This window comes from Nycticebus coucang, chromosome 15, assembly GCF_027406575.1.
Source record: "Nycticebus coucang isolate mNycCou1 chromosome 15, mNycCou1.pri, whole genome shotgun sequence".
NCBI classification, from domain to species: Eukaryota; Metazoa; Chordata; class Mammalia; order Primates; family Lorisidae; genus Nycticebus; species Nycticebus coucang.
Window position 1 is genome coordinate 59,037,239 of NC_069794.1, and position 26,971 is coordinate 59,064,209.

Sequence of the window (26,971 nt, forward strand, 5' to 3'; positions counted from 1 at the left end):
ATTTCTTAAACTGATCAAAGCTATCTACAACAAACCCACAGCTATTATTTTACTGAATAGAGTAAAACTGAAAGCTTTTCCTCTTAGAAGTGGAACCAGACAAGGTTGTCCTCTGTCACCTTTACTATTCAACATAGTGCTGGAAGTTCTAGCAAATACATTTAGGCAAGACAAGAAAATAAAGGGCATCTGAATGGGAGCAGAGGAGGTCAAACTCTCCCTTTTTGCTGATGATATGATCTTAGAGAACCCTAAAGACTCAACCACAAGACTCTTAGAAGTCATCAAAAAATATGGTAATGTCTCAGGATATAAAATCAGTGTGCACAAGTCAGTTGCCTTTGTATAGGCCAACAACAGCCAAGATGAGAGGTTAATTAAGGACTCAACTCCCTTCACCATAGCCCCAAAGAAAATGAAATACTTTAGAATATACCTAACAAAAGAGATGAAGGACCTCTATAAAGAAAATTATGAAACCCTCAGAAAGGAAATATCAGAGGACATTAACAAATGGAAGAACTTACCATGCTCATGCGTGGGAAGAATCACCATTGTTAAATGTCTATACTTCCCAGAGCAATTTACCGATTCAACGCCATCCGTATTACTAACATCCTACTTTCAAGTCTTGGAAAAAATGATTCTGCAATTTGTATGGAACTATTAAAAAAAAAAAATGTATAGCTAAGGCAGTTCTTATTAATAAAAACAAAGCCGGGGGTAGCACCATACCAGATTTTAGGCTGTATTACAAGGCCATACTGGTCAAAACAGCATGGTACTGGCACAAAAATAGAGACATAGACATTTGAAATCGAATAGAAAACCAGGAAATGAAACCAACAATTTACAGCCACCTAATCTTCGATAAACCAAATAAGAGCATCCGCTGGGAAAAAGACTCCCTATGCAATAAATGGTGCTGGGAGAATTGGATATCCACATGTAAAAGACTGAAACTGGGCCCGTACCTTTCTCCACTCACAAAAATTGATTCAAGATGGATAAAAGACTTAAATTTAAGGCATGAAACAATAAAAATCCTCAGAGAAAGAATAAGAAAAACACTGAAAGATATCGGCCTAGGGAAAGACTTTATGAGGAAGACTGCCATGGCAATAGCAACAACAGCAATAATAAGCAAATGGGATTTAATTAAACTGGAAAGCTTTTGTACGGCCAAGGAGACAACCAAAGCAAATAGACAACCTACCCAATGGGAAAGGATATTTGCATATTTTGAATCAGACAAACACTTAATAACCAGGATCTATACAGAACTTCAATTAATCCACAAGAAAAAAAAACAACAATCCCATATATCAATGTGGAAGAGAGATGAATAGAATCTTCTCTAAAGATGACAGATGAAATGGCTTGTAAACACATGAAAAAATGCTTATCCCTAATTATTAGAGAAATATGAATTAAAACCACCCTCAGATATCACCTAACCCCAGCAAGAATGGCCTATATCACAAAATCACAAAACTGCAGATGCTGGCGCGGATGTAGAGAGAAAGGAACATTTTTACACTGTTGGTGGGACTGCAAACTAATAAAACCTTTTTGGAAGGAAGTATGGAGAAACTTGAAAGAACTCAACCTAGACCTCCCATTTGATCCTGCAATCCCATTACTGGGTATCTATCCAAAAGGAAAAAAGACCTTTTATTATAAAGACAATTGTACCAGGCTGTTTATCTCAGCCCAATTTACAAGTGCCAAAATGTGGAAATAACCTAAATGTCCTTCAACCTAGGAATGGATTGGTAAACTGTGGTATATGTATACCATGGAATATTATTCAGCCATAAAGAAAATGGAGATTTTTTTTCATCATTTGTACTAACCTGGATGGAGGTGGAACACATTATTCTTAGTGAAGCATCACAGGAATTGAGAATTAAGAATCCTATGTATTCAACTTTGATATGAAGACAATTAATGACACGGTGGGGCATGGGGGAAGGAGAGACCAGACAGAGAAAGAGGGAAGGGGTGAGGGAAAGGAAAAGAAAACAAAAAAAAAAAAAAAACAGAAAAGATAAAATAGTGACTAATTCTCACATAAATTGGATTTACTTTTGATCAAAGTACATTACTTGAACATTAATTTTTTTCTTTTTCTTTTTTTTTTTTTTTTTTAGAGACAGTCTCACTCTGTTGCCCTGGGTAGAGTACTGTGGTGTCATAGCTCACAGCAACCTCCAGCTGTTGGGCTTAGGCGATTCTCTTGCCTCAGCCTCCCAAGTACTAGGACTACAGGCGTCCGCCACAAGGCCCAGCTATTTTTTTTGTTGCAGTTTGGCTGGGGCTGGGTTCGAACCCGCCACCCTCGGAATATGGGGCCAGCGCCCTACCCACCGAGCCACAGGCACCGCCCCTTACACATTAATTTTTAATTCAACTTGTTAATATGTTGTTTAGGATATTGCATCCTCATTTATAAGTAACATATGTTAGTAATTTCCCCTTTATAATATGTTTTCTCCAATTTTAATATCAGGTGTACCCAGATCAAGTAGAGTGATTTTGAAATATTTCTTCTTTTTCTATTGTCTACAAGGTTTGGCATGATCTGTTTTTCGAAATTATCTTTTACTTTTATTTATAAATATTAGTTGTCTATTTTTTGAAACTTAAAAAAATAATAATAACTGATGACTCCATACTGAATCTCAGAGTCAAAGTATTCTATAATGAAATACTCTTATTTGACAATGTGAATGTTACTTTCTTTGCATCATCATCATTATTATTGCTTAATATTTCGATGTAGCAATTGTCTGATTCCTTTTCTGATTGTATTTATGTTCATTTGTTCTTTACAATGTTTTGTTTCTAATCCTTATCTTAAACATTGTTATTGTTATTAAATTTTAAGCCTTTTTAATTTGTGAAGGCAAAAAAATGGAAGTCTAATAAATACATGTATATGTAAAAAAAAAATTTTTTTTTAAATGTTACCATTTTACTAAAAGCCCAGTGGACCACTGGGTGGCAGTAGAGTTCAGTTGAGACCCTCTGACCCCCATAGTAAAAATGACAGCTTATATTCATTCAGCCCTTCACAGTATGGTTTCACTTTGTGAATATTTTAGTGATAAGTAAATTCCAGAAAATCTAATATATGCTCATTATCAGTGTTTCCTGACATTAATGTCAGGTTAATTGTGAGATTCCTTAGGAGTATCACCCAGTTCTTAGGTCTCTTGCTGCATTAGAGTAATAGTTAAACATCTATTAAATCCAGGTCATTTGAAATCAATTTCTAAAACATATAAGTGCAAGAACTCTTACTATCTTCTTGATCATATGGTAGTGTGAAGTAGGTGCAATGTCGTTAATAATTGTAAGCAATAGGAAGTATTATGTTGAAATTACATCTGTATCGAATTGGTGACTAAATAACATGACTATTAAAATATGTTGAGCAGAATCCAGATGGGAGAAACCTGATGATTTCATGCTGCACACTGGTGATCTGCTTTTGAGTAAGGTCAGTGAAAAGCCACTTGGCAACATAGAAGAATCCAAATCATCAGATTTATGCAGTGAGCCTAATGGGAAACAGGAAGCAGAAGGAAAAGAGGTCTCTACAGAAACAAAAATACCAAAAATAAAGTTTAAGGTAGGTTTTTGTATTTACTTTTCACAAAAGCTTATCAATTTATAAAAAGCTCTATAGACCTTCGTTCTTTCGGTAGAAGGTAGAAATAAAGTTAAGACACATTTTAGCAACTGAATAAATGATACACCATTTACTACAATACATTTGGGAACAAGACACTTGTTTGAGATGCCTCTGTAACATTCAGAGAGCTGTCTGAATAGGCCAGTCCCTATGTCGAGGCTAGAAATACTAATTTGAGTATTATCATCATATTGGTACTACTTTAAATCTCGGAATAAGTAAGATAACCTACGAAAGTCACCTTTGGGAACCATAGTGAACATTAAACATTTAAATGACAAGCAGAGAAAGGAACCCACTGGTAGAATGAGAAAGAGTTGTTAGAAAGATGTGTAGAAAAGCAAAACAATTTAGCATTTCAGAAGTCAAATGAATAGAAAGTATCAAGGATTGATTAGGTCTAAAAATAGAACTAGATCCATTGAATTTGGCAATTAAGAGTCCTTGATGCCCTTCTGCATGGTGTCCCAAAAGTCACCATATATAGGGAAAACAGAAAATTGTAGCTAGATGGACCCTGATTTATAAAATATTCAAACTAAAATTAAAATTTTCTCTATGGCAACTTTTGGGACATGGTGTAGAAGTTTCATCAGAGTTTTAGGTGACAGAACTCAGATTACATGGGGTTGAAAAGTGGTTTGCAGTGTATACGTGTTTTGGATATGAAATGACAAGTAAAAATCAGGTAATTTGATGGTGGCTAGATATCGGCTCTTAATCATGAGAGATGTGTGGTGGTGGTTTCTTTGAGAGATACTTCAAAGGAGGTAGAGAAGGAATACCAGATACCAATAAGAACATATGGATAGATTGGTCTCGAGCAAGAAATAAATTGAGTTTCTGAAAGTGAGTAAGTTTTCATTTTCTGTTAGAAAAATAAGTTGGTATCAGGGAGGAAATTGAAAGAGTCATGCATTTTAGCCTTAATTTTCTCATAAAAATAATCAGCTTGGAAAACAGCAAGACTCTCTCTACAAAAAAATTAAAAATAAAATTTTAGCTAGGCATGGTGGCATAGGATGATGACTTTAGTCCTAGTATACTTGAAGGGCTGAGGCAGGAAGATCACTTGAGCCCAGGGATTTGAGGCTTCAGTGAGCTGTAATCATGCTACTGGGTGACAAAGCAAGATCCTTTTCCAAAAAAAAAAAAAAAGAAGAAGAAAAAGAATCAAGGGTTGGGCATAGTGGCTCAGCCTATAATTCTGGCACTCTTGGTGGCTAAAGTAGGAGGATTGCTTGAGCTCAGGAGTTCAAGAGTACCCTGAGCAAGAACACTCATCTCTACTAAAAGTAGAAAAACTGGGCATTTATATGGCAGGCACCTAGATTCCCAGGTACTTGGGAGACTGAGGCAAAAGCATTGCTTGCACCCAAGAATTTGAAGTTGTTGTTAACTATGATAAAGTGGCAGTCTACCCAGGGTGATAAAGTGAGATCACTCTGTCTCAAAAAAAGTAAACAAACAAAAGAAAAGAAAGAAATCAAGATTACTTTCTGAGAGTAAGGAGCTTTGTCGAGCTTGACAACATTAACAGATTGAAATAGTCACTAAGCTGAGGTGGGAGGGGAAGTGAACTAAGAGGATTGACTGGTGGTCCTGGGTGCCCAGCCATGGCAAGAAAGCAATAATCAACGCTTGTTCAGTATTGCTAGTCATCTTGCTTTTGTGGCCTTCTCCAGGAAAACTCAGGAGCCCAGGTGCCAAAGCAGAGAGGACACATGATATCATTGATTAACAGTTAAGAGTGTAGGCCTGAGAGGTATAGGAAGATCAAGGATACTGGAGAGAGGGTATACCCAGGGCACATTTAGGATCTTGTCATTGCCTAGTATTTCTATACCAGCTCCATAAAGGTTGATGGTACTTAGAGTGAGGAATATATCCAGTTGGGAAAGAAGCAGCAGCAAAGCCCTTTTGTAGCCAAATTTAGATGATGTAGTATACAGCCTAGGATAGAAATTAATTTCTCCTGTCAAAACTAGTGTGTCTGTTGTGAAAATAACAAAATATTACAAAATACAGATCAATAAGGACTAACTTTCTGTAATCCTGCCACTCATGTCTCAAAAAAATTACTATAGGACTTGGTGTTTATTGACCTATATTTTTTTTCTATTTGAACATACATTATTTTAAACAAAATATGGAATCATGCTATAATAATACAGGTTTTACTCTCTGTTTTTAATTTACTGTATGACAGAGATCAATAATTTCATCTACCAAAATGATGGCTGCATAGTATTCCATAGTACAAATTTGCCATTATTTAATCAGCCCTACATACCAGAATATTTGGGTTTTGTAATAGTTACTGAGGGGCTAAGAAAAGAAATACCGGAGCCGGGCGTCATGGTGGCCACCTGTAGTCCCAGCTACTCAGGAGGTTAAGGCAAGAGGAATGTTTGAGCCCAAGAGTTTGATGTTGGTATGAACTATGACACCACAGCACTCTACCGAGGGCAACAGAGTAACACTCTTATCTCAAAAGAAAAAAAAAAGTACTGGATACCTGACTAGGCAGTGTTAAAGTCTCTGATGAAATTGGATATCATATATTTTGAAGTTGTGTCAGTTTGGTTGTGTGATTGATTTTTGGTAACACTTGACAAGCCAAGTTTAAAAGCAAACAAATGATTGGATAGATCTGTAAGGAAGTTTTTAATTCCTATACAATAGACAGACATAGGGACAGGCATGTTTATAATGCCAGCAAAGGAATGTTGGTAGACAATTCACTGTGGGTTTGGGGCTCTTCAAAGAAGGATGTAAAGTTTAGAGGAGACCAACAAATTCAGAACACAAGGAGAAGTTAAGGTATTAGAGGTAATAATGAGGTTGGATGGAAGGTATAGCAAAAGGGGGCCAAAAGAATTAAGAGCTACTGAAGTCAGGGGGTGGGCTTTGGCTTTTAAGATTGCACAGGTGGGGGCGGTGCCTGTGGCTCATTGAGTAGGGCGCCAGCCCCATATGCCGAGGGTGGCGGGTTCAAACCTCAGCCCCGGCCAAACTGCAACCAAAAAATAGCCGGGCGTTGTGGCGGGCGCCTGTAGTCCCAGCTACTCCGGAGGCTGAGGCAGGAGAATCGCTTAAGCCCAGGAGTTGGAGGTTGCTATGAGCCGTGTGACGCCACGGCACTCTACCCGAGGGCGGTACAGTGAGACTCTGTCTCTACAAAAAAAAAAAAAAAAAAAAAGAAAGACTCAAAAGATTGCACAGGTGGAACATTTTATTTATTTATTTATTTTAGACAGAGCCTCAAGCTGTCGCCCTGGGTAGAATGCCATGGCATCACAGCTCATAGCAACCTCCAAATCCTGGGCTTAAGCAATTCTCTTGCCTCAGCCTCCCGAGTAGCTGGGACTACAGGCACCCACCACAGCGCCCGGCTATTTTTTGGTTGTAATTGTCATTGTTCTTTGGCAGGCCCGGGCTGGATTTGAACCTGCTAGCTCTGGTGTATGTGGCTGGCACCTTAGCCACTTGAGCTACAGGTGCTGAGCCAGGTGGAACATTTTTAGAGTGGTGACCTAGTTCAAATTAAAAGGAACATAGGTGAAAGGATTTGATATTTGAATACTACCTATTATAGATGCTATATATGAGAAAAGAGATAAAATATTAGGTGGCTGAAACAGAGTAAAAGCCAAAGTCATTGGTTTTGAGGCTCACAGTGCTGAGGCCAGAGGAATTTTTGACTTCCTAAGATGACAACAGGAGTTTGAATAGAGAAAAAACGGTGCCAGGGTTGCCAAAGTCATGGAGTAGTGGGCAGAAGTCATTCGCTCATGTAAAGAAGAATGGAAAATAACAGTTTAGAAAGCAGTATGAACCTCAGGAGAGGAAACGTCCTTTACATGAAGATCAAAGTAGAAAGTATTATGAGCTATTATACCTCAGCAAAAATGTGTATGTAATCCTACTCTGGGGTGGGCGTGGTGGCTCATGCCTATAATTCCAACAGTTGAGAGGTCAAGGGAGGAAAATCACTTGAACCTAGGAGTTTGAGGCTGCAGTGAGCTCTGATTATGGCACTGCACTCTAGCCTGACAGAGGACCCTAACCTTTAAAAAAAAAAAAATTGGCTGGAAGCAGTCAAGATTGATGAGAGAGAGTGGCTGCTGCCTTCTAGTTAGGATTACCAACCACATGAGGGAATGATTTAATGTCCATTCAAAGAATCATAATAAACAAAACTGTGTCCCAGGTCATTTATGTTCATGCAGTTTGCACAGAGGCTAAAATCCAGTCCATGGTCCACTTACAAACCTAGGTGTTCCCAAGCCAGAAAAGGGTGGTCATCAGCCTTCAACTTCCTTAAACAAAACAGTTTCCAGCCCAGGATTCTATACCCTGCTAAACTGAGTTTCATTTGTGATGGAGAAATCAAATACTTCACTGACATCCACATGCTAGGGAAATTTGCCATGACACAAGGCAGGTGAAAGGTATTTGTTATCCCATTTGAAGAGGTGCCATAAAATACTTCATCTGGGAACTCCTATGATGTCTCCTTCTACCCAAAGCAGGTATCTTTCCAATTAACAGAGTTACTAGTTGTGGGCCAGTGAGTCTGGGCAGTATTCTCAGGTGGAGATAAATTTCAGTTAAGACTAATAGGTTGAAGATATTCTTTAAATAGATAATGGATGTTGGAAGGGTCTGATGATACGGCATCAGATTCAGAAGGAGCTTAATATAAAGGGAGTCACTGTTGGATAGGTAAGTAAGGTAAGAAAGAAAAAAGAAAAGAGACCTATTTATATGTCTTTAATTATAGAATTCATGAAATTGATGAATTGATTGATTTTTTTTGGTTTTTTTGAGACAGTCTCGCTACGTCACCCTTAGTAGAGTGCTGTGGCATCACAGCTCACAGCAACCTGAAACTCTTGGGCTTAAGCAATTCTCTTGCCTCAGCCTCCCAAGTAGCTGTGACTACAGGCCCCCACCACAGCACACAGCTATTTTTTGGTTGTAGTTGTCATTGTTGTTTGGCAGGCCTGGGCCCATTCGAACTTGCCAGCCCTAATGTTTGCAGCTGGTGCCTGGGCCGCTGAGCTACATACAGGCACCAAGCTGATCATGTTATTTTTAAAAGGAAGGAGCTTTTGGGTGCCTTGGTCATGGTATAGCAATATTTTAGACATGATGAGAAACCTAATCAAGCATTAAAGTTTTTCTCTGTACATTTACTATGTTACATTGCAAATTTAAATTCTTAAGTGAGTTAATGTATTTGTTCATAAATCTATAACAAGACTTTTAAAAGCATTATGGAAATTTTGTTTCTGTCTTGGTAGTTTTACTTGAAGTATATAATTTCTTACCTTTTACATTTCAGGGGGAAAAAAATAGTGACGAAGGAACTGACCCAGAAACACAGAAAAAAAAGAGTATTCAAAAACAGAATTCATTAGGTTCAAATGAAGAAAAATCCAAAACTCTTAAAAAATCGAACCCATATGGAGAATGGCAAGAAATTAAACAAGAGGTTGAGTCTCAGTAAGTACCTGAAACTTTAATCCCACTGTTATTCCAAGTATTTTATATCCCAGTACTTCCAAAAATTGTAGTAACTAATTTTAAGGATGATGTGTTCAGTGAAAGTGTGGCTCATTTCTTTTATTTCTAGAGCAGTTTTAATTTTTTCTAATTAAATTTGTTTTTAAATATTTTAGAATGTCAACTAGCAGTTACTTTAAAAAGTAAGGTAAGGATTGTTTTAATTCCTACCAAAGTGTGACTATATTTATTTTATTTATTTTTTTTTTTTGAGACAGTCTCACTTTGTTGCACTCAATAGAGTGCTGTGGCATCACAGCTCACAGCAACCTCCAACTCTTGGGCTTAAACAATTCTCTTGCCTCAGCCTCCTGAGACTCCAGGCACCCGCCACAACGCCCAGCTGTTTTTTGGTTGTAGTTATCGTCATTGTTAGGCAGGCCCAAGCTGGGTTTGAACCTGCCAGCTCCGTGAGTGTATGTGGCTGGCACACTAGCTGCTGAGTTACAGGTGCAGAGCCCAAAATATGACTTTTTTTTAATTATTAAATCTTTTTTTTTATTTTTTTTATGAGACAGAGTGTCTCTCTGTCACCCTTGGTAGAGTGCCATGGTGTCACAGCTCACAGCAACCTCAAACTGTTGGGTTTAACAGATTCTCTTGCCTCAGCCTCCCAAGTAGCTGGGACTACAGGCACCTGCCACAACACTCAGCTGTTTTTTTGTTGTAGTTATCATTGTTTAACTGGTCCAGGCCAGGTTGGAACCTGCCAACCTGGGTGTATGTGGCTGGCACCATGGGCGCCAAGCCTTTTTTTTTTAAAGGGACAGCTTCTCACTCTCTTGCCCAGGTTGGAGTGCACTGGTGCTATCATAGCTCACTGTAACCTTGAACTCCTGGGCTCAAGGGCTTTTCCTGCCTTAGCCTCCCAAGTATCTGGGACTACAGGCACAAGCCACGGTGCTGCGCACAGCTCATTTTTAATATTTTTAAATTTTAGTTTTAGAAATGGTGTGTCACTGTATTGCCCAGACTGATCTCAAACTCCTGGCCTCAGTCAGTCATCCTCACAAGTTGCTAGGATTATAGATGCGATCCATCACAACTGGTTCAGAACATGACATTTCTATTTACCACATTTCACACACTAATCCACCCGGGTATACATGCCTATCCTCACACTCATCATCATCATTCTGTCAGTGAAGCAGATACCTTCAAGTTCAGTAATGCTTCATAGATACTTAAGATATATCTTAGGGGGCGGTGCCTGTGGCTCAGCTGGTAGGGCGCCAGCCCTATATACCAAGAGTGGTGGTTCAAACCTGGCCCCGGCCAAATTGCAACAAAAAATAGCCAGGCCTTGTTGGCGAGTGCCTGTAGGTCCAGCTACTTGGGAGTCTGAGACAAGAGAATCACCTAAGCCCCGGAGCTGGAGGTTGCTGTGAGCTGTGATGCTATGGCACTCTACTGAGGGTGATAAAGTGAGACTCTATCTCTAAAAATAAAAAAAAAAAAAAAAAGATCTTAGCCGGGCGTTGTGGCGGGCACCTGTAGTCCCAGCTGCTCGGGAGGCTGAGGCAGGAGAATCACGGAAGCCCAAGAGCTACAGGTTGCTGTGAGTCCTGTGACATCATGGCACTCTACCAAAGGTGGTAAAATGAGACTCTTGTCTCTACAAAAAAAAAAAAAAGATCTTAGGATATCTAAGTGAAAGTGGACTGCTACTTCACCAAAGTTTTTAAGCCAGTATTCAAAAAAAAGAACAATTAATTTAATTGTTTTAATTTGAACAATTTGTTTTAATTTAAATTGAACAATTAATTTAATTGATTTAATTTAATCAATTAAAATCATGGTAAAGATGTTGCCTGATTTATATTATTAGCTTATTTGTTCAAATCAGTTATTTTCTTAGGAACATTATACCATGAAAGGAAGATTTCACTTCCACCTTCACATTTCAGTGTTGGTTATATGCTTGAAGGAGTCTTTAGGTGAACAAAAAAAAGATTACCTAGGTGAGCAAAGCAGCTATTTTCCAAAACATGGTTTTAAATAATAACTACTCTGTTTATACTTTTTAGTGAATTTATGTCATTTCTTTTTCACAGGATAGAATAATAAAAGTTGGACAGTTCTGTATACTTGTCTAATTAGAATTGATTCCCGGGGCGGTGCCTGTGGCTCAAGGAGTAGGGCACCGGTCCCATATGCCAGAGGTGGCGGGTTCAAACCTAGCCCTGGCCAAAAACCAAAAAAAAAAAACAATTGATTCCCAATGTATTATATAAGATAGCTTAGGACTGCTATGAAGATCTTATAAAATGTTCAGGTATTATTTATAGTACTTAATAAAATATTAGGAAATACATATTAAATACTACATGCTACCAGACACTATGATACATCTATCAGTTGTATATTGAAGTTACAGAAACAATAGACTGCTTCTTTACTTTAGCCCTTAGATCAGTGGTTCTCAACCTTCCTAATGCCACGGCCCTTTAATACGGTTCCTGTGGGTTGTGACCCACAGGTTGAGAACCACTGCAATGATCTCTTAAATGATTTCCTACTATGCCAGTACCTCCTATACTTCAAAGTTGAGAGCCCTTAAATTTATCAAGAATATTTTGTTATCTTTGTGAAGCTATTCTTAATAAATTTTAACCAAGTCAGCCAGTTTAATAATGTGAAGGATTATGTTGAACTTTTTTTTTTTTTCTTTTTTTTGAGACCAGAGTTTTGCTCTGTTTCTCTAGAGTACAGTGGCATTATCTTAGCTCACTGCAACTTCAAAGTCCTGAGCTCAGGGGATCTTCCTGTCTCAGCCTTTGAGTACCTGAGACTATAACTGCATGCCACAACACCCAGCTAATTTTTTCTGTTTTTTACTAAAGACATGGTTTCATTCTTGCTCAGACTGGCCTCAAACTCCTGAGCTCAAACTCAGCCTCCCATAGTGCTAGGATTACAAGCAGGAGCCACCATGCCTGGCAGATTATGCCCAACTTTATTTATTTATTTGTTTATCTATCTCTTTTTTTTTTTTTTTCTTAGACAAGAGACAGCAACCTCAGGCTTCTGGGCTCAAGCAATCCTCCTCCCTTAGCTTCCCAAGTAGCTGGAAGTACAGGCACCACCACCACGCCGAGCTACTTTTTCTATTTTTAGTAGAGAGGGAGTCTCACTCTGCTCAGACTGGTCTGGAATTCCTAAGCTAAAGCAGTCCACCTACCTTGACCTCCCAGAGTACTAGAATTCGACGCCTGATCCACTGTATCTCAGTTTCTATTTTTTTCACCCATTTAATCTACATGACTGTTTTTCTATTAGGCTAAAATGTTATAAGCATATTTTTATATAATATTTCATCATTCAGATAATACTTTTTGATTTTTAGCCAGTCATTCCACTTTTGTGGGATATTTAAGTTATTTCTACATTTTCTGGTTTTGTTTGGTAGGTTGATTTTTGGTTTGGGATTTTTTTGTTTGTTTGAGACAGACAACCAATGTCTCATTTTGTCGCCCCCAGCAGAGTGCCATGGCAACCTCATACTCTTAGGCTCAAGCAATTCCCTTGCCCTCAGCCTCCCCAGTAGTTGGGACGACAGGCACCTGCCACAATGCCCATCTATTTTTAGAGATGTGAGTCTTACTCTTGCTCAGGCTGGTCTCGAACCCGTGAACTCAAACAGTCCACCTGCCTTGGCCTCCCGGAATGCTCGGATTACAGGTGCGAGCCACCTCGCTTTCTCACTTTTTAAATTGAAGCCTATACCTATTATTTTTTTCTCAATTGACTTAATTTTTAGGTAAATTTTTTTATTGAATAGTCTTTTTTTTTTTTGAGGCAGTCTCACCATGTCACCCTGGGTAGAGTGCCATGGCGTCACAACTCACAGTAACCTCAAAGTCTTGGGTGTGAACTATTCTCTTGCATGAGCCTCTCAAGTAGCTGGGACTACAAGTGCCCACCACAATGCCTGGCTATTTTGTTGTTGTTGTTGCAGTTGTCATTGTTTAGCTGGCCCAGACTGGGTTTGAACCCATCAGCCTCGGTGTATGTGGCCAACACCCCACCCACTGAGCTACGGGTATCACCCAGTATTCTTATTTCTTAATGAAAATAAATAGGGTTATTTGTCTCCAGCCCATATAGCCTGTAAACTGAGTGAATATTTCTTGATTTCATTGGTTTTTTAAAAAGTTTAATATTGTGTTTTTGCTTACTTTCTGACTTGGTGGGTTTTCAGAAGAGTTTATTTTTAAATATCTAGATGGGTAGGAATGTCTACTTATTGTTTCCCACTTTTATTATACTATGTTCAGATGTAACCTTTATAATTTTTGAATTTGGAAATGATTATGATTTTGTGAAAGTGTTTATATCATTTTTATGTAAATGTTCTAAAATTATTTGAAAAGAAGGCATATTCTCTGCACAAGTTGAGCCTGCCTTACCCAAAATGCTTGGGACCAGAAGTGGTTTTGGATTTCGGCTATTTTCATTATAAATATTAACCAGTTGAGTATCCCAAATCAAGATATCTAAAATATTCCAGTGAGCACTTTCTTTGAACACTCAAAAAGTTTTAAATTTTGGAGGATTCCAGATTTCTGATACTCTGCTTGAAGGCTCATGTCTTATTTTTCTTCAAATACAAATTTCTTTTTTTTTTTTTTTTGTAGAGACAGGGTCTCACTTTACCGCCTTCAGTAGGGTGCCATGATGTCACAGGACTCACAGCAACCTCTAGCTCTCCTGGGCTTCCGGGATTCTCCTGCCTCAGCCTCCCGAGCAGCTGGGACTACAGGCACCTGCCACAACGCCCGGCTATTCAAATACAAATTTCTTTTCCTCTGCAAGAGCATACCTTACTTTCTCACTTTTTAAAGGGGAAATGTAAGCCTATGCCTATATTTTTTTCTCAGTTTACTTAATTTTTAGCTAAATTACTGACTCTTGTTAACCTTCAGTAAGGAACTTCCCTAGCGCTCTTTTTTTTTTTTTTTTTTTTTTTTTTTGTAGAGACAGAGTTTCACCTTATCGCCCTCGGTAGAGTGCCGTAGCGTCACACAGCTCACAGCAACCTCCAAATCCCTGGGCTTAGGCGATTCTCTTGACTCAGCCTCCCAAGTAGCTGGGACTACAGGCGCCCGCCACAACGCCCGGCTACTTTTTTGTTGCATTTTGACCGGGGCGGGTTTGAACCCACCACCCTCGGCATATGGGGCCGGCGCCTTACCGACTGAGCCACAGGCGCCGCCCAGCGCTCTTTTTTTAACACTCTCATAATCTCAGGCAGGGTGGCTCACACCTGTAGTCCCAGCCCTCTGGGAGGCCAAGGCAGGTTGATCACCTGAGCTCAAGAGTTCAAGATTAGCCCGAGCTAGAGCGAGATCCCATCTCTAAAAGAAAACTATAGGCGGGCGGCGGGTTCAAACCCGGCCCCGGCCAAACTGCAACCAAAAAATAGCCGGGCATTGTGGCGGGTGCCTGTAGTCCCAGCTACTCGGGAGGCTGAGGCAAGAGAATCGCTTAAGCCCAGGAGTTGGAGGTTGCTGTGAGCTGTGTGAGGCCACGGCACTCTACCGAGGGCCATAAAGTGGAACTCTGTCTCTACAAAAAAAAAAGAAAACTATAGGCATTGTTGCGGGTGCCTATAGTTCCAGCTACTCAGGAGACTGAGGCAAGAGAATCGCTTGAGCCCAAGAGTTTGACATTGCCGTGAGCTATGATGCCATGGCACTGTACTGGGGGCGACAAAGGGAGACTCTGTCTCAAAAAAAAAAAAAGAGAGATGTAATACTATAGTTTGGTCACTGTATCATAGTATAAGACGAAGTGCTGAGATTCAGCAAAATATGTGATAGAACCTTCTTGGACACAGATCCATTTGTCCAATGACCAAACCCTCCTACTTTTCATTACTCAAGTCTTTCTCTGCTTGGCTAATGACATTTCCTAGTTTTGCCTGAAAGCAGAGTCATCATAGGTGAAAAGAATATAGGTTTAATGTCAGATAGGCCGGGGTTTTGACCCAGACTCCACCACTTAACATAATAGTTTGGTTTCACCAAGATTAATTAATACCTCATCAGCTGAAGTAGTTACTAGCACTCTTGCCATCGTTGGCAGTCTAAGGGGAAAATCCAGAAACAGGAGAAGCAAATAAAAATGACATTAAATGTATATTTTTAGCAGTTAGAAGTTCTATAAGCCATCTATTTTTAAAATCAGATTCTCTATTTCCCAGCTCTGCTTTTCTCTGTGTATCAGCTTAATTGTCTTATTTCTGCAGAATTCCTTTCTTTTTAAGAGACTTGTGCACGCCCAGGCTCAAGGATATAAAAACCTAGCACATAAAGCCCATTGCTAAAGGTAAAATAACCGGCAATGTATGATTATGGTAACAGCCATCAATTACACCTAAGAATTTTTCTGTAACAACCAAATAGATAAACATGTATGCAACAGTCTCAAGTACTACTGAGCAAAGTGCATTTCTAGAGGATTTGATGCTGCTGCTATTACCCTGGCTGAAGTGCAGTGGCATGGTCATAGCTCAGTGTAATCTCAAACACCTAGGCTTAAATGATCCTCCCACCTCAGCCTTCCAAGTAGCTAAGACTATCGGTGTACACCATCATGCCCAGATAGATTTGTTATGGTGGTTTTGTTTGTTTTTGTGGAGATGGGATTGTGCCTGTTGCTCAGTCTGGTCTCTAAATTCCTGGCAATGTCAAATAATATTTTCATTTTTTCTTTCTGTTCTAGTGAGGAGGTAGATTTGGAACTTCCAAACACTGAAAATGAGTATGTATCAGCTTCAGAAGCTGATGGTGGTGGGGAACCAAAAGTGGTATTTAAAGAAAAAACAGTCACTTGTCTTGGAGTTGTGGCAGAGGGAGTTGCCCCAGTCTTCAAAAGGAGAAGAATTGAAAATGGAAAATCTAGAAATTTAAGGCAACGAGGTGATGACCAGTAATTACTAAGAGAGTTTTTTATATACGCTTTTGGGACAGAATGAAGACTTACACATCTTAAAACTTGTCTGTGTTTGTTTCCAAGTACTTTAATGCTAAAATTCAGATTTATTCTATATGTATTTTATGAATTAAAATAAATCTGTTTCCATGTGAAATTTATTTTTGTTCCTAAATGGAAGCTTACTACTTTGCATTGTAATACAGTGTATTATGTTCGGTGTCTAAAAATTACTAATGTATATCATGATTTAAGATGCTATGTATCTGTGATTTAAAACATGGCAAACCAGGCCTTTATTTCATTCTTATTCATATGAACATACTGTCCCTGCATTGAAAATGCTTTACTTTTGCACACTGATGTTAACTGTTACCAGAAAAATAAGAATCAGAGCACATAAGAGAAGATTCACAGCCCAATAATGATTCAGTTCTAAGGATCCTATCAGAAGGCTGATATAGAAAGTATATGCCTGTTGGCTTACTTTCCTGAATTTAAAGTTGAAGGCCAAAAGCCAGGAACAGCTCAGGTACTTCAGATGTAGTACTTAATATGAAATAAAAACTGGACCAAAGGTAGCAATGTCTATTTGCCCTTGTTTGCTTCGAAGCAGCAAATGTTGCTTAAGCATTTTACTTTGAATACTTTGAACCAGGAGTTTTGCTAGGAACCCAGGGATATAAGGAAGACTGAAACATATCTGTTCTTCAGGAGTTCACATTATAGCATAGTCCTTTTTTTCTCCAGTCAAGCGCTCTTTTTAGCAGCCTTATATGTACTGGGAAAAAAAAAATTTTTTTTTTTTTCGCAGTTTTTGGCCGGGGCTGGGTTTTAACCCGCCACCTCCGACATATGGGGCTGGTGCCCTACCCCTTTGAGCCACAGGCGCCACCCGGGAAAATATATATATATATATTTTTTTTTTTTTGTAGAGATAGAGTCTCACTGTACCACCCTCGGGTAGAGCACCGTGGCGTCACACGGCTCACAGCAACCTCTAACTCTTGGGCTTACGCGATTCTCTTGCCTCAGCCTCCCGAGCAGCTGGGACTACAGGCGCACCACAACACCTGGCTATTTTTTTGTTGCAGTTTGGCGAAGGCCGGGTTTGAACCCGCCACCCTCAGCATATGGGGCCGGCGCCCTACTCACTGAGCCACAGGCGCCGCCCGGGAAAATATTTTTTTAAGGTTTATTTAAAGCTGCGTAGATAAAGGCTTGAACTAAAATAGTAAGATGTCTGGCTTCAGTAGAAGTTTTTAGTGTTCACTTAAGCAAATTAGAAATTCCCCATTTTCTGGTTAAATTTCTTAAAAACTAGAATTTCCTTATCCATTTGAAGTAGGTACTTTTATTTTACAAATTCTTAAAATTATATTTTTCATGAATTGTACAGTATTTAACTTTTGGTAGTAAATACATGTGTGTCTTTTTAAGAGTACTAGTGTACATGTAAGAAGATAGCTTATTAAAAACTTCATGAAAGAATAAATTAAGTATTGTTTTTATTTTCTTCTAATAATCAGAATCAAAAGCATTGGTGAGATAATATTTGAAGATTTGTCTTTGCATTAGTTCAGTCTACTTTTGGGGCATTTTATAAATGTAAAAGCCTAGACTTCTCCCTTCACTGTGAAGGAATATTTTGTAATACTTGATACCCCATTTGTCATCTAGCTGAACAGTGCATTTGGGGGCTCTGCTCTTGTCCGTGGGAAAGATAGCAAAGTATAAATGGAATGCACCTATACTTTACCCACATTTAGCTCCTACACAAGAGAAAATTGGAGACATTTTTGAAATCGTACTTTGTACACCATTTCCCTTTGATAACCTTTTTAAAACCATTTCCAAGTTGCAAGGTAAATTTCTTTAAGCTTAATCTGCTTTTAAGGATTGTTCAGGCTCAGCTCCGGTAGCTCAGCGATGAGGGCGCTGGCCACATACACTGGGGCTGGCGGGTTTGAACCCAGCCTGGGCCTGCCAAACAACGATGACAACTACAACAACAAAAATAGCCACACAGGTGGCTCCTGTGGCTCAGTGAGTAGGGCCCTGGCCCTATATACCAAGGGTGGCAGGTTCAAACCCAGCCCGAGCCAAATTGCAACAAAAAATAGCCAGTTGTGGCGGTCACCTGTAGTCCCAGCTACTTGGGAGGCTGAGGCAAGAGAATTGCCTAGGCCCAAGAGCTGGAGGTTGCTGTGAGCTGTGATGCTACAGCACTCTACCAAGGTCAACAAAGTAAAACTCTGTCTCTAAAGAAAAAAATAAAAATAGCCGGGCGTTGTGGCAGATGCCTGTAGTCCCAGCTACTTGGGAGGCTGAGGCAAGAGAATCGCTTAAGCCCAAGAGTTTCATGTTGCGGTGAGCTGTGACGCCACCGCACTCTACCAAGGACAACATAGTAAGATTCTGTCTCAAAAAAAAAAAAAAAACAATTATTAAAACAATGTGTTTGTTCACATATAGACACATCATATATAAAGTAGAGTTGGTTTTCAGGAATCTGTCAATGTGCCAGTAATACACTGATTTAATCACTGTGTTTTTATAGTATGTTTTTAACTTATGGTAGAGCAAATATCCTTATGTTTGTAGCAAGTATTCATTTTTTCAAACAACATTTTATCAAATTGTCTTCCCTGCTCACCGCAGAATCTCATGATTTTCTGCTACACCTACCAAGTTGGTATAATTGCCATCTTTCTGACTTCATTCTTCTCTCTCAACATGTGTGTATTCATTTAGTCTTTTCATTTTATGTCTTACAAATTTTTTAGTTTTCTGCATATAGCCACTACATTCCTTGAAATGCAAGCTCAGTGAGGGCAAGAGCTTTGTTTTGTTCACTATTTTGTTCCCAACATATACATCAGTGCCTGACCCATCATAAGCACTTTCTGTTTGTTGGGTGGATGTCACTTGTCAGCAAATTTCAAATAATTTTATAATACTGGTGAAGATGTAGGACAATTAGTAATCATAAACACTACTAGTTAAAGTATACATATTAATCATGGTTTGTTCGTTTTGTTTTGTAGTTTTTGGCTAGGGCTAGATTTGAACCTGCCACCTCCGGCATATGAGGCCAGCGTCCTACTTACTCCCTTGAGCCATAGGTGCTGCCCCAATCATGGTTTTTTATTTTCTGTACTTTATAATGTTTTGACATCTTAAAAAGCTTGCTGGTCATGAAGAAAATGCCCCTTCCAGGGTTAGCCTTTAGAGACACCAAAGGAACCAATCCTAATTGATAGCCTCACCTACTTTATCTGACTCTCAGACAGCAAGCCAACATTTCCACCATCCTAGGGGCAGGTGCCAGGCAACTACAGACCACTCTTGTGGCCCAAAAAATTGTTATCCAATCCTACTTTGACTTGCCAGCAGAAACACCAGTGCAGACATTGGCCTAGAATTTTTCAATCATGTCCATCTGTGGCCACCCGACCAAAGCCTGGTGCTTCCTGAAGGCCCCAGATGGGACTTGTGAATATAATAGACAATGTATGGTCTATTACAAATGTATAGCAAGTATTCATTTTTTCCTTCCGGGCCTTGTTCTTATTTCTTCCCATAGCTGCATAGTGACTTTACCACACCATATCCAACATTTACGTTTTTAAAACAGTGTAAATTGATACAATCTCTTTAGAGAGCAATTTTTCAATATATGATTTTTTTTAAAAAAACACCTGTTGACCTTGCAACCCAACTTTTAGATATATTTCCTATACATACTCTCACATGGGAAAGATGACATATTAAACTAATAAATGTAGCACTATTTCTAAATCAGAAATTGGAAACTTTAAGATCAGTACAAAATCATTAAATTACTTATGCTATATCCACATGCAATACTGTACAGTTACTGAAAGAACAGTGCCTGATATGTACTTACATGGATTGATGTCCAGGATACAGAAAAGGAAGAAAATAACACACAGGTTAAAGACAGAGTCCTAGCTCCAATCATTGCCAATCCCTCTTTGGCTACCTAGGAAGACCTTGGGCAAGTTATTCAATATCTGTGTGTCTTCATTGTCCTATTTGTAAAACAGTGATAGTACCTACCTACCAGGCTTGTTTTGAGTAAACCACTGAATCTGTATATAAAGCATTTGAGACCATGCCTGTCATATAGTAACAACTCAAAATCTTAGCTATTACTTACGTGAAAAGTATATATGACAAAATGTATAATAAAAACGTCAAAGAGGGGTGGCGCCTGTGGCTCAGTCGGTAAGGCGCCGGCCCCATATACCGAGGGTGGCGGGTTCAAACCCGGCCCCAGCTGAACTGCAACCAAAAAATAGCTGAGCGTTGTGGCGGGCGCCCGTAGTCCCAGCTACTCGGGAGGCTGAGGCAAGAGAATCGCTTAAGCCCAGGAGTTGGAGGTTGCTGTGAGCTGTGTGATGCCACGGCACTCTACCGAGGGCCATAAAGTGAGACTCTGTCTCTACAAAAAAAAACGTCAAAGAGGATCCATTGTCTACCCCCCTACACCCCCTACACCATGACCCATTCTCCCTTCTCTTCCCAATTCTCTCATCCCACACAACTACAACATCCACTTTTCAATTTAGATATTCTTTGAACAGCTTGATATATACACTTGAGACATCTGTGTATGTTTTATTATAAATATACAAATTCAACTAACAAATAATTTTTAAAAACAGAGATTTTTAATCTCTGACCTGTGTCCCACTGGGTTTTTTTTCTTTTTTCTCAACTTGTTAACATTGTGGATGTGGCTCAGTGCATGTAGCTCAGTGGCTAGGGCGTCAGCCACATACGCCGGAGCTGGTGGGTTCGAATCCAGCCCAGGCCAACTACAACCAAAAAATAGCTGGGCCTTGTGGCGGTCGCCTGTAGTCCCAGCTACTTGGGAGGATGAGGCAAGAGAATCGCTTAAGCCCAAGAGTTTCAGGTTGCTGTGAGCTGTGACAGCACCAAGGGCACTCTACCAAGGGCAATATAGTGAGACTCTGTCTCAAAAAAAAAAAAGATCCAAGGGGTAAGTGAAAATACCCTTGAGTGCAATGGAAGGGCTTTTGTGGGTTATGTTTAAGGAAGATAGTACATCTAGATGCCACCTTTTCTGCCACAGTACATGATGGTTTCCAATAGTATTCTTTTCTCCATTCAATCATCTTTTGGGTTACCCAATTTATGTTCATACTTCAAAAATGAAAATTGCAATCCAATGGGTATTTGTTATCCAGATCTGGGCCATATTATATACTGGTCTTGGAAAAATAGTCCCCTTTTTGCTCCTCAAACCTTATTTACAGTATCTAGGGAAGTTTGTTGAGACTTCCTTGATATTGATGGGGTTAATTTGAATGTTTTATTTATTTATTTTTTTGTAGAGACAGAGTCTCACTTTACTGCCCTCGGTAGAGTGCCATGGCGTCACACGGCTCACAGCAACCTCCAGCTCTTGGGCTTATGTGATTCTCTTGCCTCAGCCTCCCGAGCAGCTGGGACTAGAGGCGCCCGCCACAACGCCCGTCTATTTTTTTGTTGTTGCAGTTTGGCGGGGGCTGGGTTTGAACCCACTACCCTCGGCATATGGGCCTGGCGCCCTACTCACTGAGCCACAGACGTCGCCCAATTTGAATGTTTTAAAGAAGAATTCAGAGAACCGGGTGGCACCTGTGGCTCAATCGGTAAGGCGCCGGCCCCGTATACCGAGGGTGGTGGGTTCAAACCCAGCCCCGGCTGAACTGCAACCAAAAAATAGCCGGGTGTTGTGGCGGGCGCCTGTAGTCCCAGCTGCTCAGGAGGCTGAGGCAAGAGAATCGCGGAAGCCCAAGAGCTGGAGGTTGCTGTGAGTCCTGTGACGTCATGGCACTCTACTGAGGGCGGTAAAGTGAGACTCTATCCCTACAAAAAAAAAAAAAGAATTCAGAGAACCAAGTTTCTTAGTTAAGGCAGCTTCTTTAGTCTTCAAAATAGTTGCCTCTTGCTTCTGGTTGTGTTATAGCATCTGAGGACCCTTCCAATGACCAAAGCTTTAGGTTTTTAAATTGTATCTAAGAGCTCTGAAACTTGTTTGTCATTTATTTATTTATTTATTTTTTGTAGAAACAGACTCTCACTTTATCGCCCTCGGTAGAGACCTGTGGTGTCACACAGCTCACAGCAACCTCCAACTCCTGGGCTTAAGCGATTCTCCTGCCTCAGCCTCCTGAGTAGCTGGGACCACAGGCGCCCGCCACAAAGCCCGGCTATTTTTTCGTTGCAGTTTGGCCAGAGCCAGGTTTGAACCTGCCACCCTCGGTATATGGGGTCGGCGTCCTGCCCACTGAGCCACAGGCACCGCCCATTGTCATTTTTAATGTTCTGCCCAGCAAGGTGGAATCCTCTTTGTTCCAATAACATGCCAAAATCACGGGCAACACCAAAGTCATATACCTCCTGTCAATATAAATAATCAGAGTTTTTCCTTCAGCTAAAAGACAATAAGCACAAGTTAAAGCAATTAATTCTATCTGCTGGGCTGATGGAACATTTGGGAACTAATCATTCTTAGTCTATAATATCTGTAGGTGAGACTACTGCAAAACCTACAGAAAATTTCCCATCATTATTTCTCAAATAGTATCCAACCAAATAAAATTTGAGTTGTCCAAGGACCTTTTCTACAAATCAGCTCTTGGGAGAAAGACTTGATCAGAGTGTCAAAGAGTCCCGGTGGGATTCATCAGATGGACAGGACAAGAGTACCCAGCTCCCATTATTGCATCAAGCAATAGTTATATTAAGAGATGAAACTGAAAGGATCTTATAAGAAGGCCACAGACCGGATAAATGATATCAGGTGTGATTAACTTTAAGAGTGCTTCAGCCTAGGCAAAGGTGGCTCTCACTTTGAAAGGCTGAGGGAGTATTGCTTGAGCCCTGGGGATGGAGGTTGCAGTGAGCTGTGATTATGCATCTGCACTCCAGCCTGGGTAACAGAGCTAGACCCTGCCTCTAAAAAAACAAGGGAATTGGGCGGCGCCTGTGGCTCAGTGAGTAGAGCGCTGGCCCCATATGCCGAGGGTGGCGGGTTCAAACCCAGCCCCGGCCAAACTGCAAAATAAAAAAAATAGCCGGGCGTTGAGGCGGGCGCCTGTAGTCCCAGCTGCTTGGGAGGCTGAGGCAAGAGAATCGCTTGGGCCCAGGAGTTAGAGGTTGCTGTGAGCCGTGTGACGCCACGGCACTCTACCCGAGGGTGCTACAGTGAGACTCTGTCTCTACAAAAAAAAAAAAAAAAAAACAAGGGAATTTGGAGGGGGGAGGGAGGTGAAGGGTCACAGTGTGTGACACACCTTTTGGGGGAGGGACACAATTATAAGAGGGACTTTACCTAACAAATACAATCAATGTAACCTGGTTCTTTACCCTCAATGAATCCCCAACAATTAAAAAAATACATTAAAAGGAATTTATTAATTTGGTAGCAAATGTCAGCCTCCCATCTTAAAGCAAATTCCCCTCGACATAACCAGAAATACAGAGCTTTTGAAGGTAGGGTTTTCAGGTTCAGGGTATTATCATTTAACTACAGCTGATGGTACTAACTGATGAAAAAGAACATTTTTTTTCATTTTTTTCATTGTTAAATCATAGCTGTGTATATTAGTGCAATCAAGGGGTACAATGTGTTGGTTTCATATACAATCTGAAATATTCTCATCAAACTGTTCAACGTAGCCTTCATGGCATTTTCTTAGTTACTGTATGTAGACATTTGTATTCTGCATTTAGTAAGTTTCGCCTGTACGATTCTAAGATGCTCAGTAGGTGTGACCCAACCTATTACCCTCCTCCGCCCTAACTTCCCCCCTCCCTTCCCCTTCCTTGGCCCTTTCTTCATAGCCTTGTGCTATAGTTGGGTTATAGCCTTCATGTGAAAGCTATAATTTAGCTTCATAGTAGGGCTGAGTACATTGGATACTTTTTCTTCCATTCTTGAGATACTTTGCTAAGAAGAGTATGTTCCAGCTCCATCCATGTAAACATGAAAGAGGTAAAGTCTCCATCTTTCTTTAAGAATACATAATATTCCATGGTATACACGTACCACAATTTGCTAGTCCATTCGTGGGTCGATGGACACTTGGGCTTCTTCCATGACTTAGCAATTATGAATTGGACTGCAATAAACATTCTGGTACAGATGTCTTTGTTATATTGTGATTTTTGGTCTTCTGGGTATAAACCTAGTAAAGGAATTATAGGATTGAATGGCAGGTCTATTTTGAAGTCTCTAAGTATTCTCCAAACATCCTTCTAGAAGGAACGTATTAGTGTGCATTCCCACCAGCAGTGTAGAAGTGTGCCCTTTTCTCCACATCCACACCAACATCTCCGGTTTTGGGATTTTGTTATGTGGGCTACTCTTACTGGGGTTAGATGATATCTCAAAGTAGTTTTGATTTGCATTTCTCTGATGATTAAGGATGCTGAGCTTTTTTTCATGTGTTTGTAGATCGTGTGTCTGTCTTCTTTAGAGAAGTTTCTCTTCAAGTCCCTTGCCCACCCTGAGATGGGATCACATGTTTTTTCTTGCTAATACATTTGAGTTCTCTGTGGATTCTGGTTATTAGACCTTTATCGGAGGTATAACCTGCAAATATTTTCTCCCATTCTGTTTGCTTCCTTTACTTACTATGTTCTTGGCTGTGCAGAAGCTTTTTAGTTTGATCAGGTCCCAGTAGTGTATTTTTGAAACTGCTTCAATTGCCTGGGGAGTCCTCCTCATAAAATATTCACCCAGGCCGATTCCTTCAAGAGTTTTCCCTGCACTTTCTTCAAGTATTTTTATAGTTTCATGTCTTAAGTTTAAATCTTTTATCCCATGAGAGTCTGTCTTAGTTAATGGTGAAAGGTGTGGGTACTTCTACAGGTTGCCAGCCAGTTCACCCAGCACCATTTGTTAAATAGGGAATCTTTTCCCCACTGAATGTTTTTAATTGGCTTGTCAAGGATCAAATAACGGTAAGTAGCTGGATTCATCTCTCAGTTCTCTGTTCTGTTCCAGACATCTACTTCTCTGTTTTTGTGCCAATACCATGCTGTTTTGATCACTATCGATTTATAGTACAGTCTCAGGTCTGGTAGCATGATTCCTCCTGCTGTGTTTTTATTGCTGAGTAATGTTTTGGCTATTCGAGGTTTTTTCTGATTCCATATAAAACTAAGTATTATTTTTTCAAGATCTTTAAAATATGACAATGGAGCTTTAATAGGAATTGCTTTAAAATTATATATTGCTTTGGGTAGTATAGACATTTTAACGATGTTGATTCTTCCCAGCCATGAGCATGGTATGTTTTTCCATTTAACATCTTCAGCTATTTCTTTTCTCAAAGTTTCATAGTTCTCTTTGTAGAGATCTTTCACATCCTTTGTTAGGTATACTCCCAAATATTTCATCTCCTTTGGCACTACTGTGAAAGGAATAGAGTCCTTGACTGTATTTTCAGCTTGGTTATTGTTGGTATATATAAAGGCTACAGATTTATGGGTGTTGATTTTGTAGCCTGAGACATTGCTGTATTCCTTGATCACTTCTAAAAGTTTTGTAGTAGAATCCCTAGTGTTTTCCAGATATACGAGCATATCATCTACGAAAAGTGAAAGTTTGATCTCTTCTGACCCTATGTGGATACCCTTGATTGCCTTTTCTTCCCTAATTGCAATGGCTAAAACTCCCATTACAATGTTAAAGAGCAATGGAGACAATGGGTAACCTTTCCTGCTTCCCAATCTACATGGAAATGATTTCAATTTAACTCCATTCAATATGATATTGGCTGTGGGTTTACTGTAGATGGCCTCTATTAGTTTAAGAAATGTCCCTTCTATACCAATTTTCTTAAGTGTTCTGATCATGAAGCGATGCTGGATATTATCAAAAGCTTTTTCTGCATCAATTGAAAGAATCATGTGGTCCTTATTTTTTAGTTTGTTTATGTGCTGAATTACATTTATAGATTTACATATATTGAACCAGCCTTGAGACCCTGGAATAAATCCCACTTGGTCATGGTGTATAATTTTTTTGATGTGTTGTTGGATTCTGTTTGTTAGGATCTTATTGAGTATTTTAGCATCAATATTCATTAGTGACATTGGTCTATAATTTTCTTTTCTTGTTGGGTCTTTTCCTGGTTTGGGGATCAAGGTGATGTTTGCTTCGTAGAATGTGTTGGGTAATATTCCTTTTCTATATTTTGGAAGATGTTTAGTAGTATAGGTACTAGTTCTTCTTTAAAGGTTTGGTAGAATTCTGACGTAAAGCCATCTCGTCCTGAGCTTTTCTTTTTAGGGAGATTTTGTATAGTTGATGTTATTTCAGAACTTGATGTAGGCCTGTTCAACATTACCATTTCATTCTGGCTAAGTCTTGGTAGGTGGCATACTTCAGGTATTGGTTGATTTCTTTCAGATTTTCATATTTGTGAGAGTAGAGTTTCTTGTAGTATTCGTTAAGGATTTTTTGAATTTCTGAGGGGTCTGTTGTTATTTCATTGTTACCATTTCTGATTGATGAAATTAGAGATTTTACTATTTTTAGTAAGGTTTATCTATTTTATTGATCTTTTCAAAAAACCAACTTTTGGATTTATTGATGTGCGGTATAATTCTTTTGTTTTCAATTTCATTTAATTCTGCTCTGAGTTTGGTTATTTCTTTTCTTCTGCTGGGTTTGGGGTGGAGTGTTCTTCTTTCTCCAATTGCTTGAGATGTCCCATT

General features: G+C 39.6%; 2 protein-coding genes across 4 annotated transcripts in view; both read left to right on the forward strand.

Moving 5' to 3' along the window:
• CNMD (chondromodulin) overlaps positions 1-26,971 on the forward strand; it is a 308,020-nt gene that overhangs the window by 244,745 nt on the left and 36,304 nt on the right. The gene's annotated exons all lie outside the window — the stretch shown is intronic.
• WBP4 (WW domain binding protein 4) overlaps positions 1-26,971 on the forward strand; it is a 41,760-nt gene that overhangs the window by 13,570 nt on the left and 1,219 nt on the right. For 2 of the 3 annotated variants that reach the window (XM_053563808.1, XM_053563810.1), the window contains exons 8-10: positions 3,444-3,637; positions 9,051-9,211; positions 15,998-16,364. In XM_053563808.1, coding sequence (XP_053419783.1) covers positions 3,444-3,637; positions 9,051-9,211; positions 15,998-16,208 — 566 coding nt within the window. In that variant the 3' untranslated portion in view covers positions 16,209-16,364. Of the gene's footprint in view, positions 1-3,443; positions 3,638-9,050; positions 9,212-15,997; positions 16,365-26,971 lie in introns of those variants that run through there. The other variant, XM_053563809.1, reaches the window with a different exon arrangement.